The following is an 18,790-nucleotide window of genomic DNA, read 5'->3' on the forward strand; positions in this document are numbered from 1 at the left end:
ATGCCCATCGATGATAGACTGGACAGGAAAAATGTGGCACATATATACCATGGAATATTATGCAGCCATTAAAAAGGAGGAGTTCACATCCTTCGTAGGGACATGGATGAACCTGGAAAACATCATTCTCAGCAAACTGACACAAGAACACAAAATCAAACACCACATGTTCTCACTCATAGGTGGGTGTTGAACAAGGAGAACACATGGACACAGGGAGGGGAGCACTATACGCGGGGGTCTGTTGGGGGAGGGGGGATAGTGGGGGGGTGGGGAGTTGGGGAGGGATAGCATGGGGAAAAATGCCAGATATAGGTGAAGGGGAGGGAGGCAGCAAATCATACTGCCAGGTGTGCACCTGTGCAACAACCTTGCATGTTCTTCACATGTACCCCAAAACCTAAAATGCAATAAAAAAAAAAAAAAAAAAAAAAAAAATAACAAAATATGTAACATAAATTAATCCTTCAAATAAAATTTGACCTTATAGTAAAAGACATGAACCACAGCTATTAGGACAGAAATCCATGTATTTAAAATGTATATTGAAGGCTACATGCCTAACTCATTTAATTTAAACCATCCAAGTTACGTTTACTGTGTTCAAAAGCTCATTGATTTAGCATTCTGAAATAGTTTGGGAGACAAAAAAGGCTACATATGTGTAATATAAAAATCTTCATGAAAATAATAAACAGTTCTGAATTCAAGAGTGATATCTTTATCCAAAGGTGATTTTTAAAAGTTAGTATCCGATTGTGTCCTAAGATAATATTGATATTTAAATGTAAAGGAGAAATTTAAATTTTCTGAGATAATATAAAAATGCACCTGTTTACATTAATGCCTTTGCTTCCTGTTACTGAAAGGGGATTCTTTAAAAAATTACATCAATTTTATCGTATCTAGAATACTTTTGCCCTATCATCCTAAACTTTTATGTGTAAGTGAATCTTCAAAGGCAGTGTTGCTCACTGGGGCCATTTTGCATGTAGAGATGTTTTATGCAGGAGTTCAGTGCAGAGGATATAGTTGTGAAAAAAAACGAAATGTGTATACATGGCTCCTTCTCTTCTTACACTCCATCTACAAACAGCAACACCTTATTCACATTGGCAGAATGGCACAAAGTCATTACTCTTTATTGAAACTTCCCTGAAAGATATATCAAAGTTTTCTCTCCTATGGAAAGAGTAAAATTACCAATTAGAATATAGCATCATGAAAAGCCCCCTAGAAAAATATATTTATTTCTAAACATAAAAGAAAATCCTAAGAACAAAGGAGCCCAGAAAAGAATATATACAGTTGCAGGTAAAAAGTTACCTTCAAAAATTGAGTAAGGGAAAGATTTGTTTTCCAGACCATAGTTTATTACACCAGAAATATGTTTTTTTCTCTAGTGGATAGCATGCATATTATAAAACCTGGAAATCACAGTATTAGCAGCAGATTTACTGCTCCGATCAAGAAGGCTTTAAATGAAGACTCAAAGGGGGAGAGAAAAATGTGAATCAATAAAACAGATCTTACCGAAGACAATAGGTTTCAAATGAGAATAAGACTTAGTAAAACATCTAGAAATTATTTTGTGAAAACTATGACTTGAAATAATGCTTAGGCCTAGGATATAGAGTATCCTAAATAAAACTAAAATAATAAAAATATTAGATATGTTCAACTCAAAATGTACTCTAAAAAAATCCATATACGACACTGACAGATGAGTACAAGAATTGCCATAACTGTTTGTACAAGGAGTGCCCTGCACAAGAGTACCTGGCCTGTGGAACAAGAGGGGGACATATTCCACTTCACACTCCAATTGCCTGACAGGTGTGATCTTCAATTTACAGGATAAAAACCCAGGCTTAGATATGTTCAGAAACATGCTCAAGGTTATGTAGCTATAAAAGTGTCAGGCTATATTGGCTAGAATTGGAAGCCAGGTATGTCTGGAATTCATTACTAAAAAAACACACAGAAAAGGAAAATTTATACATACCTATGGACACATAGATAATTTATTCTAAAGAAGGAGAGTAGGAGAAAATTTACTAATTTGTTCAAAAGGAACAATACAATGACTGAGAAATGTGTGTCACTGCATATCGGAGTTACACACTAGTTTCATGATTAAAAATATAAAAAATAAATTTGGAGATATTCACATTAGGAAAGGAAAACAGAAGAAGAATGTATCACTGGAAAATGGTATAGCAATTCTAGCCAAAAAATATTACAGAGGATAGTTTGTGAATGATTACAAGATATGGATGACAAAGAGAATTTTTTGAAGGTGGGATCTCTCTTGGGAGGAATTCTAACTCACTAAAACTTGGCTTTTAGATAAGGATTTTGATTTGCATCCATAACACAGATATTGAGTGGAAACAAAGGTTTGAGATGCATAAGAGTACAGGAAGAAGATGATGAGCAGGGTTGGGTAAATTCTATGGACTTAAAACACGCAGCTAGTAATGGGAAGTTACTCAGACTCCAAGAAAATAAATATAACTGAGGAAGAAAGTGAGAAACTGAAGATATGCTTATGACTCTATCTTGCAAATAAACCTATAACCAGAAAATAGCACAAAAATCACCTAAAGAAAATAATTAATTTTACAAATGAAAGTTTAGTCATAGATTTAGATTTTTTACAAAGCATGTACAAAGAAAAAAATGAATGTGAATGATTAAACAATGTAGTAAGGAGTTTTTTTTTAAAAAGTAGGGATGTAAAGTCAAGAATGCTTATAGATACTCCAAATATGAAAGTTTATAAAATATTAGCTGTGTAAAGAAAAAAAGAAATAACCCACAAACAGAGAGAAAGAACTGCTAATTTGTTTTGTTGCTGTTGCTTTATATATTCTCTGTTAAAGAAAATTACCAACTTAGAACAAGTAGAACAATATTAATATAGATTTTGGTTTTGCTCCAATTTACCTGCAGACCTTTTTCAATGAGGGATAACCAGAGAAACATCATGAATGAGGCACTATGGTCTGCTGTATCTGTAACCTGTGAGCACTTAGTCAAGAATCCAGTAATTATCAAAGGCCAGGATGTTTTCGCTAGGAAAAGCTCTTTCATTTTGTTGACATTCTTAAACAGCCATACTAAGAAGATGCAATTTACAATGTATCTTAATGTGAGTAATATATCATACAGGTATTTTATTGTAACCTTGTGAGCAAGATAAAAAAAAAAAAACAATGGTTTTATGATAGAATAGCTGAATGAATTGTTGGAGGTTGATCGGTCTTAGTCCGTGCAAATTTTATCCTTTCTACCATCCCAACTCAAAAGATTATTCTGTGATTTAGTTAAGAAAGTGGAACATACACTGCCAATCTAGGGATAATACAAAGTTTTGGGGAGAGCTAATAGATTATGTAGTGATCAAATCTTCAAAAATGTTTTGTTATGCTGAAATTCATTCAGATAATATGCTAACAAGAAAAAATGTAAAGACCTACATTTAAGTTTCAAAAGCATCATTTATACAAAGTTTACATGAATTTAATATTTAACTCATTGAAAAAGATAGAATGTTTTCCACAAAACCCTTGATCTTTAGCCCCCTTAAGAAACTATCATGCTTTAATTTCTTCTCATTTTACTAAAGTATTTCTATTTCTCAGACATATTAAATTAGCTTATGCAGCATTCTGTATATACCTTGAACTCCTAAAGTAAAAATACATCTGACTTCTCACTTCTTAGGAACCAAGACAAATGATTACACATTATAGGTGAGTAGGAACACATCTGATTTAAGTTCCTTTTATAAAGTTATACCATGTAATTTATCTTGCATATCTAGTGATGAAGGATTTTAGAAGGCCCAAACGCTGTCACTTCAGTATGTCTACTGTCATAGTGAAAATTGTGTAAATTAATTTCAAAGATGACGTAACTCAGAACAGTTTGTGTAGACTAATATACACATGATGAAAACATATATATACATACATATACATAAAATATGTTTTGGAATTCATGCAAAACTATTAGAAAAATGACAACAAGGTCTTCACAGAGGTGTACAAAGAAAAAAGGACATCGATTAGGTTTCTCACCTGCCTGATACCCAACCGATATGCAACAATCCGATCCACTGCATCAGGATTCATCTGTGTCCACTGTAGACTGTAAGAATAAACACGGTGTCTGTTCTGCCATACAGGATTGTAGGTATCATAATAGAATTCTGGAGCATAGGCCTTTCCTGAAAACAGAAAGTGTGCTTAAATTTGAATGATGACATATTGTAGTGTAAGCATATTTAATCCCTTTAGCCCTTTTACCATTTCTACTATATCTTCCATTAGTAATTATTCTATGAGAAAAGTCCTATTCTTAAAATCCATTCACTTCTCTGGGTATGTTTTGAGAACAGATGTGAGAATTCCTGGTTGATTGAATGAGCAGTGTGAGAACAGAAGAAAGATGAACACAAAAGTATTTGGCCTAGGTGATGGGAGAAATGGGATTTTCATCAAGTAAAATGGAAATCTATGGGAGGATGAAATCTGGAGAGAGAAGATCAAAGTCATTTTTAAATAATTTGAGTGATCTAAATGGATCACCTAATGCATACATCCAGTATGCAGTAGGATATAACTAGTCTGGAATATAAGAGAGATCAAAACTGGAGATATAATCTCGCTAACCATAGGCATGCAGATAGAATTTAAATTTAAAGCCATGAGACTGATAATATTACCAAGGGAGTGCGAGTAGACAGAGAAGACAAAAGTCTAACCACTGGGGCAATCCAAGGTTAAGAGTTATGAGAGGAGATAAAAACCACACAGAAGCCTGAGAGGGAGCAACTCTAAATTTTGGGAAAACTAAAAATGTGGTATCCTAAAGGTCAAAAGAGGTATTTCAGGAAGTGAGTGATCCACTGTGTGGAAAACAATTAGTGGACATGAAAATTTGTGTTTGTATTACCTGTAGCTTTCATCAATAAAGTGAACTTAATAAAACTTAAAACAATTACTTAATAACAAAAGATGTGGTCAATATTTAGCTTATATTTAGATTTTTAAAGAAATGTGAATTACATATATATATAGCACATATAAACCATCTCATTTTTTTTAATTGCCCAACTGAAAAGTTTACATACCATTTGGAGTTATAGATCCAACTTCCCAATATTCTGAAGTATACTTTTTCTATTACAAATATCATATTTAATAATACAACAATATTCAATGAGAACCTATTCAATGCAAAGTATTGTCCTAGGTAGTAGGGACATAATGAATGAGGAGGTATGGACTCCTCATTAGTTGAAATTAATAAAAAATTTTTTCCAGACTTTTCACGCAGCTTTGCGATTCTTAATAAGTTGAAAAGCTGTATTTTTATCATCACTTAACATCTTTAACATCATTTAACATCTTTTTTTTTTTTTTTTTAAATTAGATTAGGCCGGCTGTGGTGGCTGATGCCTATAATCCCAGCACTTTGGGCAGCAGAGGTGCTTAGATCTCTTGAGCCCAGTTGTTAAAGACCCACCAACCTGAGCAGTATAGCGATATCCTGTCTCTACCAAAAAAAAAAAAAAGAGCCTGGCATGGTGTAGTGCGCCTGTGGTCCCAGCTTCTCAGGAGGACCTACTTGCTGAGGTGGGAGATTCACCTGAACCTGAGCCTGGGGAGGTGGAAGCTGCAGTGAGCCAAGATTATGCCACTACACTCCAGCCTGAGGGACAGAGCCAGACCCTCTTCAAAAAAAAAAAAAAAAAAAAGTTCCAGATTAGAGGAAAATAACATATGCAGTGAAGGAATCAATAATCAAAACATTCTTGATAATTTGTATTTGAAACAAAATTTTTCAAAATGAAATTAAGGAGGTGAATTTAGTAATAGGTGAATCAGACAGCTAGAGGTTTTAACTAAATATACACATCCATTTTTAACTAAATATACACCGGGCGCGGTGGCTTACGCCTGTAATCCCAGCACTTTGAGAGGCCGAGGTGGGTGGATCATGAGGTCAAGAGATCCAGACCATCCTGGCCAACATGGTGAAACCCCTTCTCTACTAAAAATATAGAAATTAGCTGGGCGTAGTGGCATGTGCCTGTAGTCCCAGCTACTCGGGAGGCTGAGGCAGGAGAATTGTTTGAACCCGGGAGGTGGAAGTGGCAGTGAGCTGAGATCGTGCCACTGCACTCCAGCCTGGTGACAGAACAGGACTCTGTCTCAAAAAAAAAAATACACATCCAATACCTACAAACTTACTAAAGAAGTAATGAGCTGCTTAGATAAGTAATATAAACCTGGAGTATTATCATTACAAAGTAGTTATCTAGATGGAACTGCAGAAGTAAAAGTCTAGTGTTTATTTTCTATGAGGATTGGGGGGTTCCTTTTGTTATTTAACCAAGGAGGAAACCTAAGGGTAATTAGATTCAGTTCTAAGTAGCACATTCTTAATAAAATGAACAACTCATTCAAAGAGAATCAAGAAGAGATTACAGGCACAACTAAGGGTTATTTAGCATGGAAAACAACAGGAATATCTCTCAAAAATGGGCAAATGATTTTCTAAAAGTCGAAATCAATCACAGATAAAATCAGACTGAATGTTAACAAATCTATGAAATAAGATGAATACCAGTGATTGCCTATTAAAAGGGTACATGTTTTGACTTAGAAATGTTATACCAGTGGTCTTTGAATATGGAATGGCCTACCTCAGTAGACTATAAATTTCCCTTTACTTGAGGTATTTAGTCAACACTTGAACAGCCATGTAGCAGGGCTGAGATGGGTAGCTGCCCACCAGATGGTCATTTAAAATAATTTTCAGTCCCAAAACTGAACTGTAGGCTGCTATAAAATGTTTGCCTGTCAAACTAGATTTGATATGTTAACTAATTTTAGATTAAATCTGGCTTAAATATGGAGGAATTGGCACTTCAAAATTATCTCATAACATTTAAAAAATATTCCTCTTGAAAGGCCATATATTTATTGTAAAGAATAATGTCTTTCCAAATATAGTATTCATAAGGATGAATTCATCTCTAAGGTGGTGACCAGGAATCCAGACATTCTCAAATACCCTAGGTTATTCTGGTGCAAGGAAATACAGACCTTACAATTTGGAATGCTTTAAAGAGGCTGAAATTTGTCTCCTGAAATTACCTCCAAATCTATATAACAAAAAATGTATCCGAAATTGTAAGAAACGTCTCTTTGGTCTTCTGCCTCCTCTGAGACTGGCAGCAGCATGCCTGATCCAACAGCCAGAATCTCTCTGGGGCAAGACTGAGAGACATCAGATAATGGGGATGGGGCGAAGTAGGATAGAATAATGACAGGAAATAATCAAAGCATTTCAGGAAGTAACTATCCTAGTGTAGTTGACTTTTGTTGACTACCACAAGGATAACTGGCTGCATGCCATGAATGCAAATTGTCATTATTCTAGGAACATTATTTATCTAAATGAACACCTTAGAGGTTATTGAAATAGTTTTACCCTGAAGTTAAAAAACAGATTCTCCTGATCTTGTAAGTAATATGAATTTGTTTGTCATGATCTATATTCAAGGTAGTAAAAAATTAAGCTCCAATGTAACCCACTTAAATTGCAAATAGATTAAATTTCACTATAAAATTCCACCATCATCTTTATATTTAATTGCAGACTGTTACAAAAACTTTCCAATGTACTTTGTTTAATGCTTTTTCTGCATTGGGTAAATCACAGGCAATATTTTTTCATGGAGCATTAGATTAGAAAATACTTGAGAGATTATTTCAGTGCCTCATAGATAAAGAAATTAAGGTACAGGGTGGAGATGGGAATAACATGTGGAAGACCCTGTAAATAATCAAATACAATAAGATCCATTACATTTTTTTTTACTTTGAATCATGAGATTAAAAAAATTAGAGAAAGTTTTATTTAGTTGAATAATCATATTACCTTGGAAACAAAAGTAAAAAGGCATTTTTAGATAGTGCATAAATAGTAGTGATTGGTAATAAGTAATGGCTAATCAGAAATAATTTTGAGTTGTTATGATTAAACATAGGCATGCTTGCTTATGTCTCAGAGCATAGTTTCCACTTTTCCTAGAGAAAAGCTTTAAAAAGAAAAGTTCTCTGATTTTGTTGAAAAAGGGCATCTTAAGAATTTTTGAAACCAAAGACACTTAATTTTCTCCTCTAATTTCAGAGCCAATTATACTTTATGCTTATATACTCATTTGTAAGAAAGACAGTGAAACCAAGGAAATATCCGTATAATAATCTTGGGCTTTGACATCCAAACATGACATCTACTGGTTAAACAGGGAAAGAATTCATAAGTTTTTTTTTTTTTTTTTATACCTCAGGCATTTTGATTCTTCCAGTAAGTGTATCAATAAAATTTTCTGGGAGGTAATTTTTGGAATCATTAGGTATGATTCTATATAAAACTTGGATTAAAAAAAAAATCCCTAAAATATCTATATGGAAAAAATTGTTTTTGAAAATATTTTATGGATTTGTATAAAAATACAGATATTTTATTTTGCAAAAAAGGTTTTGAAAAATGATTATATTGAGATTGAAAAATACAATTTTATGCATAAAGTTCAAACATAAATTAAAAACAACTATTCCCATTATGAACACTTAAAATGTACTTGGATAAAGGAACTGATTTTAGTAAAGTCAATACTGTTTTTGAAATAAAAACAAAAGAAAGTATATAATAGTGATAAAGACCACACATATCTTGCTTTTGAAAATAATTCACATTTTGGAAAATAGGCTGTAGGAAGATAAAAGAACTACACAGGTTTATAGGACATGTTTGCAAATTTAGGGGTATCTATTAATTTTTCACTTTGTAAAGGAGACATTATATAGCTAATTTTGCTTTCCTACGAAGCGCTGACAAATCTGGATAAATAAAATGAGCTCATTTTATATCAGATTGCACAATCTCAGAAAAAAACTCGTACAAAACAAATTCTAATACGGTTGTTGGCATAATTGACTGAAAACAACAAATTTATAGCTTTCATCTAAAAATGCCAGATGAAATTATACCAGACATCTTTTTAGATGTATGTTTGCAAGCAAGAAAAGGAAGTCTCTAGGGATCAAAAAACACTGCTGAAAACAAAACACTGAATAAGAGTTTGGGGAGAAAAATAGAGTGCTGTTGGTCTTTTGTACCCTTGGGAGATGGATTTTCAGGCCCATGGGAGATAAGGTTAATACGCTACTGCTAGATGAGAAGTTGGTAATGGGCCACCACGTATAACCAAAATCTATAAAAGTTATCATTTCAGACACAGGGTATACTAGAAAAAAAAACTGACTCTCACCAGTATAGGAAGATGAGAAAAAATATTTACATTGCCATAAAAGAATGTTTCTGACTAGTGATACTGCTGAAGTGCTTGAAAAGAGCCAATACCAAATTGATCTTGAAAGACATGCTGTCAATTTAAAGTGCATTGAATTCCTCTAAATCCCAATGATTATAAATTCATAAGTATTTTGAATACACAAATACAAGAAAACATTCCATTGTGAGAGATTAACATGGTGAATAAATAGAAAGAGTAGACTTCAGATAATAGAAAAAATAAAATAGAATTTAGGGCCGGGTGCGGTGTTTCATGCCTATAATCTCAACACTTTGGGGGGCCAAGGTGGGTCGATCATCTGAGGTCAGGATTCTGAGACCAGCCTGACCGACATGCTGAAGCCCCGTCCCTACTGGGGAAAAAAAAAAAATACAAAATTAGCCAGGCATGTTGGTATGTGCCTGTAATCTCAGCTACTCAGGAGGCTGAGGCAGGAGAATCACTTGAACCCGGGAGGCAGAGGTTGCAGTGAGCCGAGATCATGACAAAAAAAAAATAGAATTTAGGCTGGGCTCAGTGGCTTACTCCTGTAATCCCAGAACTTTGGGAGGATCACATGTGGTTAGGTGTTCAAGACCTGCCTGGCCAGCATGGTGAAACCCTATCTATACTAAAAATACAAAAATCAACTGGGAGTGGTGGCCGGCACCCTTAATCCCAGCTACTCTGGAGGCTGAGGCAGGGGAATTGCTTGAATACGGGAGGCAAAGGTTGCAGGGAGCCGAGATTGCCCACTGCACTCCAAATTGGGTGACAAAGCAAGACCGCCTAAAAAAAAAAAAAAAAAGAAAAAGAGAATTTATGAGTATAATTCATGATATTGAAACCATACAATAGAAAAATATAAACACCATGGAACATTTCATGAAAGAATAATTGATATTCTCTATTGGGACCAATGAAAGGCTTTGTCTGGCATTTTAATTGATTTTAAAGAAGAAAAACATCAAATACCTCAGACAAAGTTGGTTCATGAAGGAATAATAAAAGAAATGAAACATGACCTTAGAAGGAGAAAAATGAATATATTATCAACACTTTAGAAACGACTATAGGATATGGTACTGTTGAAACATACAGTGGCCATCTTTCCTACCAAACTCCGCACTTCTCAAGAACAAGGATGATATCAGCTCTTACTACAATGGCTGACATAAGACAGGAAAAATATGTCAGTGCTAACTTGTGAAGTATCTTAGTGATACATTAAGATGTTGAATATTTACTTTAAAGTCCAATTATTCTGAAATGATTTTAACCAGTCCTCATGTAACTAGGAGAAAAGATTTTACAGTGAATTCACTGATACTCATTTTTTAGTATGAAAAGAATTCAGTGATGGCAAAGAATTAAATAGGAACCAAATCAAAATGGTGGTAAGGAAAGAATTTCACAAAAAACACACTTGTAAAGTATCAGAAATAATAAAACCTAATTTAAAACTTCTCAAATGTATAATGAAACCGAAGGTAAACTTAAACACCGATGATACACTGATGTGGAAAAAAAAAAAGCCTTCTAAAAATCATAGAAATCACAGCTCTAAAAGCTAATCAGTATAGTCAAATGATTTGAGAGTCAAAGTCATATTGTGTTTACATACACAGACTGGCTAAGGCAGTAGGTTATGTATTCAAATGTTAGGAATATATACAATAAAAATATATGCAGCTCTCTGTCATTCCTCCATAGGGCAAAACACAGAACATGCAATCATTGGAACCAGAATTACATTCTCTTCAAATTAATGAATCTTGAGTCATGTTAATTAGAAAAGAAGAGATAAAACAGAAAATGTTTCTACAGAAGTAGTGATTTTTCTAAATTTTTAATCAGGGAAATGATACGCATTTATATTTTACAACAGTAACTGCTGGGAAAGAAGCTAATGGATTGAATGGGTGAGAAACCTGAGGCAGGAAACTAGTAAAAAAAAAAGATACTGCCTACAAAAAAGAGATACATGATTTGAGAAATGAAGAAAAGCTGATTAATTCAAAAGTGATTGCACATAAACTACTGATCAACATGTGTCTTCTGACTGGATCCTGGGCACAGACTCCTAAATTTTCGATCTTGAGGGGCTGAATGGGCACTAGCATCTCTAACTGAGATGGAAAATGACTGTGAGCTTCTCATCCTGGAAAAGGGAGTGAAAAATTTCATTACCTCTTGAAATTCTGTCCTTCTGAAGGCTTATTGTTTAGATTCAAAGCCATATAAAAGTACGTCATGAAATTGAGAGCATAAAGAGTAATTGAGGACAGTAAGATTTAATTCTGTCAAGTCAAAATACAATTTTTAAAAACAGCAATATATTCATCTCTTATCTATATTTGGCATTTAGTTGTATGGTATTTAATATTAGGTCTTACCATATTAAAAGTAAGCAATACAGGAATTATTACTCATTTGATGGTTTCTACCTATTTCTTTAGCTTGAAAGATACTAAGTTAATAAGAAGGAATTTAAAAATGCTAAACATGCCAGTACTACTTAACAAAATAATTGTATCTGATTTTAAAACAATATCTTGGAATTAAGATGAATGTCACAGCAGCAATAAAACTGAATGTCATTAATAGTTTGTTCAACAGTGATAACTTGTCAATATGTGTGCAGGAAATAAAAACATAACTAATACAACTGTGAAGTCAATGATCACATCTCTCAGTTAAAGATTCATTTTTAAAATGAATGCAAGATGTGTGTAACAATTTATAATCCAACTAAATAATTTACATCAAGTGCTTTTGTACTTGAGACAGAGATGTGTTTATCAATACTGTGTCTCCCATTTAGTAACAGCGAATATATTTTTCAGTGATGAGTCATTATCATGACGTTATTTTTAAATTGCAGTATAGCTGGTTTATTTATCCCTTACTTGAATTCATTTTCTTCTGCTGGAAGCAGAGCTGTACATATCACACTAAGGCAGACTACACTGTGACTACACTTTAGCACTCAAGAACTTCCTAAGAATTTATAGCTCTGGAAATCAGGTTTACTGATTAGTTAAATAATAAAACTACTGATTACAGTGTCAGTCTTTACAAATCACTGGGATCTTTATAGAAAGCCTTTAAATCTGCTCAGGCATAAGGTACAATTGCTTTAGTTACAATATTATGATTTCTCTTGTAGGTCGTGTCTCTTCAAAATAAAACTGCTGAAATAATACATTTCTCATTTCCCAGAAATGATTTTATTTAAAACATTCCGTGTGAAGTTAGTATTCCTATTATTAATCTGGACGACTTGTTTATAAAAATCAGTTTTAGCATAATTAAAAAAATTTCATTCACAAAGACAATACTTTCAGCCAATATATGAATTTATGAACTGATAAATTCATACTAATATATCTAAAGCATTGTTATGAAGAACATATACCAGGGGAAAGTGGGAACAAGCTTTATGGAATTTATGGATAAATTCACTTATAAAAGGAAGTCTTGCCTACTCATCTTTTTCTGTTTCCTCTCTTGCATTTACAGATTGATCTTTTAGACTGTGTCTTCTTTGTAACTATTAGAGTTTACTGTAATAACATTGAATCTCACTCATCACTTCACACCAACAAAAGCTTTGTAACTGAGTATTTTATTGAATAAATCAATCAGCAAACTTTCCACATGATTTCACTTCTACTCACTTTCTAGTGACTCAGCATGCCAATAACTGAATGTTTCTAAAGCCCCAGTTTTTATCTTCACACACCTTGATCCCATAAACCAAAATACTTTCCTCCTGCAGTTTGTCTCTGCTTTTCAATTATCTATCTTTAAATACCCAAATCATGACTATGCTTCCTTCCTTTAGTAACTCTTTGTTCTATAATAATTATCTACATCATAGGACTTAGAATTTAATTAGGAAAACATATCATAATGTTTTCCAAAACGTAAGAATTCCAGAAAATGTTTTCTATAAAATTATTTTTATTTCTTTTTGAGGCCCTTTCCCAGATTTAGACATAATATAATTAAGGCCAGTAAAGGGTACTGAACAATGCAAGGCAACCACACCATTTCACATGTAAAAATAATTCTTAGTTCATGGGACATATAAAAACAGTTGGCTGGCTGAATTTACCTCTGGGGTCACATTTGTGACCCACAGTTTCTAAACTCTGTTCTAAATCATTTCAGGGATGTGACATTTGCAATTTATTAACTACTAAGTTCTTATCTGAGAGTTTAGAATATACTACGTTTGCATCTAAAAACTGCCTTTCTCAGGCTTGACTTGTCTACCAAATTGCTTATTTTAAACAAACATGCCATTTATGTATGTAGGAACCATAGCTTTGGTGAAGAGTGAAAGTTATCCACATAGAATCTCTAACTATATAGCTAGCAAAGTATAAAAACTGAAAGACTCCAAGCCTAGATTCCCGGTGCTAATTTGAATGATGTATATTTAACATTACATCAAATCCCTAAAAAGGGAAAATGAAACATCAGTAAGTTGCATCTGATGGATTTGGGACCATTCCTAGATAGGAATGCTGGGTCTTTGGAATTACTTGCTTGGAAACTTAGCTAATTATTCCTCAAGGTGAAGGTTACAAAAGACCTATGATTTACGTGATCTAATTTTGACAATATAGTTTTCTTGGTAGGGCAAATGTCTAATTGAGTTATAGAATGCCTGAGAATACACAAATGACATTTTAATTTAGCAAGTTAACTTGGTAATTGAGTATAATAAAGGCAATGATACAAGTATTTTTAACTTTCAATCGATATATATTTTAAATAATGTAAATATATAAATAGTATTTCACCTGATCCATGCTTAAGACACATATTTTTAATAAATTCATATAGTCCATGATTCATATAGTCCATGATTTTTTTTGAGGGAGTCTCTGTTTCCCAGGCTGGAATACAATGGTGCTATCTAGGCTCACTGTAACTTTCACCTCCCAGGTTCAAGTGATTCTCCTACCTCAGCCTCCCAAGTAGCTAGGATTACACACCCAGCTAATTTTTGTATTTTTACAGAGAGGGGGTTTTGCCATGTTGGCTAGACTGGTCTAGAACTCCTGACTTGAGGAAATTTGTCCACCTCAGCCTCCCAAAATGTTAGGATTACAGACATGAGCCATTGTACTCAGCCCGAGATTATATAATTTGAGAGGATAACAAATGCAAAATTCACCTAATTATGCAATGAGTTGACAGGTTATTTGTGCTCCTATTTTTATTTTCAGAATTGACCATGTCATTCCAATTCTGAGTATTCATTTACAACTGACAACTACTTCATGACTATACAGCACCCAAAGAAGAAAAAAAAAAATTAAAAAACCTGAGAGGTTCAATATTTCTAACATGTAATACTCAAATGTTAACAAAACAAAGTCTAACAGAATTTGTCTCCCACAGATAACTAAAACTTAGTATCAATTGCACTTTGTAGATGCAGTACAAGCAATACTTTTTAAAAGTTCTCTAGAACAAATTGAAAGAGATTTAACATGTCATCAGTGTATTTATTATTATATTTTAAGTTCTGGGGTACATGTCAGAACGTGAAGGTTTATTACATAGGTATACACGTGCCATGGTGGTTTGCTGCATCCATCACCCCATCATCTACATTAGGAAATTAGGTATTTCTCCTAATACTATCCCTCCCCTAGTCCCCCAGACCCCTACTATCCCTTCCCTAGACCCACCCACAACAGGACCCTGTGTGTGATGTTCCCCTCCCTGTATCCATGTGTTCTTGTTGTTGAAAACCCACTTATGAGTGAGAACATGCGGTGTTTGGTTATCTGTTCTGTGCCAGTTTGCTGAGAAAGATGATTTCCAGCTTCATCTGTGTCCCTGCAAAGGACATGAACTCATACTTTTTGATGGCTGCATAGTATTCCATGGTATATGTGTGTCACATTTTCTTTATCCAGTCTATCATTGATGGGCATTTGGGTTGGTTCCAGGTCTTTGCTATTGTAAACAGTGCTGCAATAAACGTATGTGTGCATGTGTCTTTATAATAGAATGATTTATAATCCTTTGGGTATATATCCAGTAATGGGATTGCTGGAACAAATGGAATTTCTAGTTCTACATCCTTGAGGAATCACCACACTGTCTTCCACAATGGTTGAACTGACTTACACTCCCACCAACACTGTAAAAGTGTTCCTATTTCTCCACATCCTCTCCAGCATCTGTTGTCTCCTGATTTTTTAATGATTGCCATTCTAACTGGTGTGAGGTGCTATCTCAATGTGGTTTTGATTTGCATTTCTCTAATAACCAGTGATGATGAGCTTTTTTTCATATGCTTGTTGGCTGCATAAATGTCTTGTATTGAGAAGTGTGTGTTCATATCCTTCACCCACTTTTTGATGGGGTTTTTTCTTCTTGTAAATTTGTTTAAATTCATGTAGATTCTGGACATTAGCCCTTTGTCAGATGCATAGATTGCAAAATTATTTTCCCATTCTCTTAGTTGCTGGTTCACTCTAATGATAGTTTCTTTTGCTGTACAGAAGCTCTTTAGTTTAATTAGATCCCATTTGTCTATTTTGGCTTTTGCTGCCATTGCTTTTAGTGTTTTAGTCATGAAGTCCTTGCCTATGCCTATGTCCTGAATGGTATTGCCTAGGTTTTCTTCTAAGGTTTTTATGGTGTTAGCTCTTATGTTTAAATCTTCAATCCATCTTGAGTTAATTTTTGTATGAGGTGTGAGGAAGGGTTCCTGTTTCCACTTTCTGCATATGGCTAGCCAGTTTCCCAACACCATTTATTAAATAGGGAATTCTTTCCCCATTGCTTGTTCTTGTCAGGTTTGCCAAAGATCAGATGGTTATAGATGGGTGGCATTACTTCTGAGACCTCTGTTCTGTTCAATTGGTCTATATTTCTGTTTTGGTACCAGTGCTGTATGGTTTTGATCACTATAGCCTTGTAGTATAGTTTGATGTTATGTAGTATGATGCCTCCAGCTTTTTTTTTCTTTTTGCTTAGTATTGTCTTAGCTATGTAGGCTCATTTTTAGTTCCATATGAAATTTAAGGTGTTTTTTTCAATTATGTGAAGAAAGTCAATGGTAGCTTGATGGAGATAGCATTGAATCTATGAATTACTTTGGGCAGTGTGGCCATTTTCATGGTCTTGATTCTTCCTAACCATGAGCATGGAATGGTTTTTCATCTGTTTGTGTAGTCTCTGATTTCCTTCAGCAGTAGTTTGTAGTTCTCCTTGAAGAGGTCCTTCACATCCCTTGTTAGTTGTATTCGTAGGTATTTTATTCTCTTTGTAGCAACTGTGAATGGGAGTTCACTCATTATTTGGTTCTCTGTTTGTCTATTATTAGTGTATAGGAATGCTTGTGATTTTTGCACATTGATTTTGTATCTTAAGACTTTGCTGAAGTTGCTTATCAGCTTAAGGAGATTTTGGGCTGAGATGATGGGGTCTTCTAAATATACAATCATGTTGTCTACAAATAGACAATTTGACTTCTCCTTTTCTGATTGAATACCCTTTATTTCTTTTTCTTGCCTGATTGCCCTGGACAGAACTTCTAATACTATCTTGAATAGGAGTGGTGAGAGAGGGCATCCTTGTCTTGTGCCAGTTTTCAAAGGGAATGTTTCCAGTTTTTGCTCATTCAGTATGATATTGGCTGTGGGTTTGTCATAAATAGCACTTATTATTTTGAGGTATCTTCCATGGATACATAGTTTATTGAGAGTTTTTAGCATAAAGAGCTGCTGAATTATGTCAAAGGTCTTCTCTGCATCTATTGAGATAATCATGTGTTTTTTGTCTTTGGTTCTGTTTATGTGATGGATTATGTTTATTGATTTGCCTATGTTGAACCAGCTTTGCATCCCAGGGATGAAGCTGATTTGACGGTGATGGATAAGCTTTTTGATGTGCTGTTGGATTTGGTTTGCCAGTATTTTATAGAGGATTTTCACTTTGATGTTCATCAGGGATATTGGCCTGAAATTTTCTTTTATAGTTGTATCTCTGCCAGGTTTTGGTATCAGGATGATGTTGGTCTCATAAAAATGAGTTAGGGAGAGTCTTTCTTTTTCTATTGTTTGGAATAATTTCAGAAGTAATGGTACCAGCTCCTCTTTGTACCTCTGGTAGAATTTGGCTATGAACCCGTCTTGTCCTGGACTTTTTTTTGGTTTGTAGGCTATTAATTGCTGCTTCATTTTCAGACCTTGTTATTGGTTTATTCAGGGTTTTGACTTCTTCCTGGTTTATTCTTGGGAGGGTGTAAGTGTCCAGGAATTTATCCATGTCTTCTAGTTTTCTAGTTTATTTTCATAGAGTTGTTTGTAGTATTATCTGATGGTAATTTGTATTTCTGTGGGATCGGTGGTGATATCCCCTTTATTATTTTTTATTACATCTATTTGATTCTTCTCTCTTTTCTTCTTCATTAATCTGGCTAGTGATCTATTTTGTTGATCTTTTTGAAACAACCAGCTCTTGATATTTTGGAGGTTTTTTTGTGTGTCTCTATCTCCTTCAGTTCTGCTCTGATCTTAGTTTTTTCTTGTCTTCTGCTAGCTTTTGAATTTATTTGATCTTGCTCCTCTAGTTCTTTTAATTGTGACATTAGGGTATCAATTTTAGATCTTTTCTTGTTTCTCTTGTGGTTATTTAGTGCTATAAATTTCCCTCTACACACTGCTTTAAATGTGTCCCAGAGATTCTGGTACATTGTGTCTTTGTGCTCATTGGTTTCAAAGAACATCTTTGTTCCTGCCTTCATTTCATTGTTTATCCGTAGTCATTCATAAGCAGATTGTTCAGTTTCCATGTAGTTGTGAGGTTTTGTGTGAGTTTCTTAATCCTGCATTCTAATTTGATTTCACTATGATCTGAGAGACTGTTATGTATTTTTTTTTTTTTTTTTTTTTTTTAAAGCCAAATTATGGCCAGGCATGGTGGCTCACACTTGTTATCCCAGCACATTGGGAGGCCAAAGGTGGGTGGATCACGAGGTCAGGTGATTGAGACCATCCTGGCCAACAGGGTAAAACCCCGTCTCTACTAAAAATACAAAAAATTAGCTGGGCGTATTGGTATTTGCCTGTAATCCCAGCTACTAGAGAGGCTGAGGCAGGAGAATTGCTTTAACCTGGAAGGCGGAGATTGCAGTAAGCCAAGATTGGGCCACTGCACTCCAGCCTGGGTGACCAAGGGAGACTCCCTCTCAAAAAAAAAAAAAAAGAAAAAAAAAGAAAAAAAAAAAAGCAAATTACTCTCGTATTCCTTTTGGTATTCTATGCATTATTATTTATTATTCTTTTGTATACCAACATCAGTAAACAAGCAAACTTCGGTAAACAAAAACAGTAATATTTAGAATATTTAATGTACTTTTTAAAAGTCACAAAC

At 34.3% G+C, this 18,790-nt stretch overlaps 1 protein-coding gene across 4 annotated transcripts in view; it reads right to left on the reverse strand.

Annotated features, from left to right (window-relative positions):
* The window catches only part of MDGA2 (MAM domain containing glycosylphosphatidylinositol anchor 2), an 868,798-nt gene that overhangs the window by 83,956 nt on the left and 766,052 nt on the right, over window positions 1-18,790 (reverse strand). For all 4 annotated transcript variants that reach the window (XM_021668181.2, XM_064365839.1, XM_021668182.2 and 1 more), the window contains one exon: window positions 4,086-4,234. In XM_021668181.2, the coding sequence (XP_021523856.1) occupies window positions 4,086-4,234 (149 nt within the window). The remainder of the gene's footprint in view (window positions 1-4,085; window positions 4,235-18,790) is intronic.

This window comes from Aotus nancymaae, unplaced genomic scaffold (genome assembly GCF_030222135.1).
Source record: "Aotus nancymaae isolate 86718 unplaced genomic scaffold, 86718_ANA_hifiasm-v0.15.2.pri h1tg000062l, whole genome shotgun sequence".
NCBI classification, from domain to species: Eukaryota; Metazoa; Chordata; class Mammalia; order Primates; family Aotidae; genus Aotus; species Aotus nancymaae.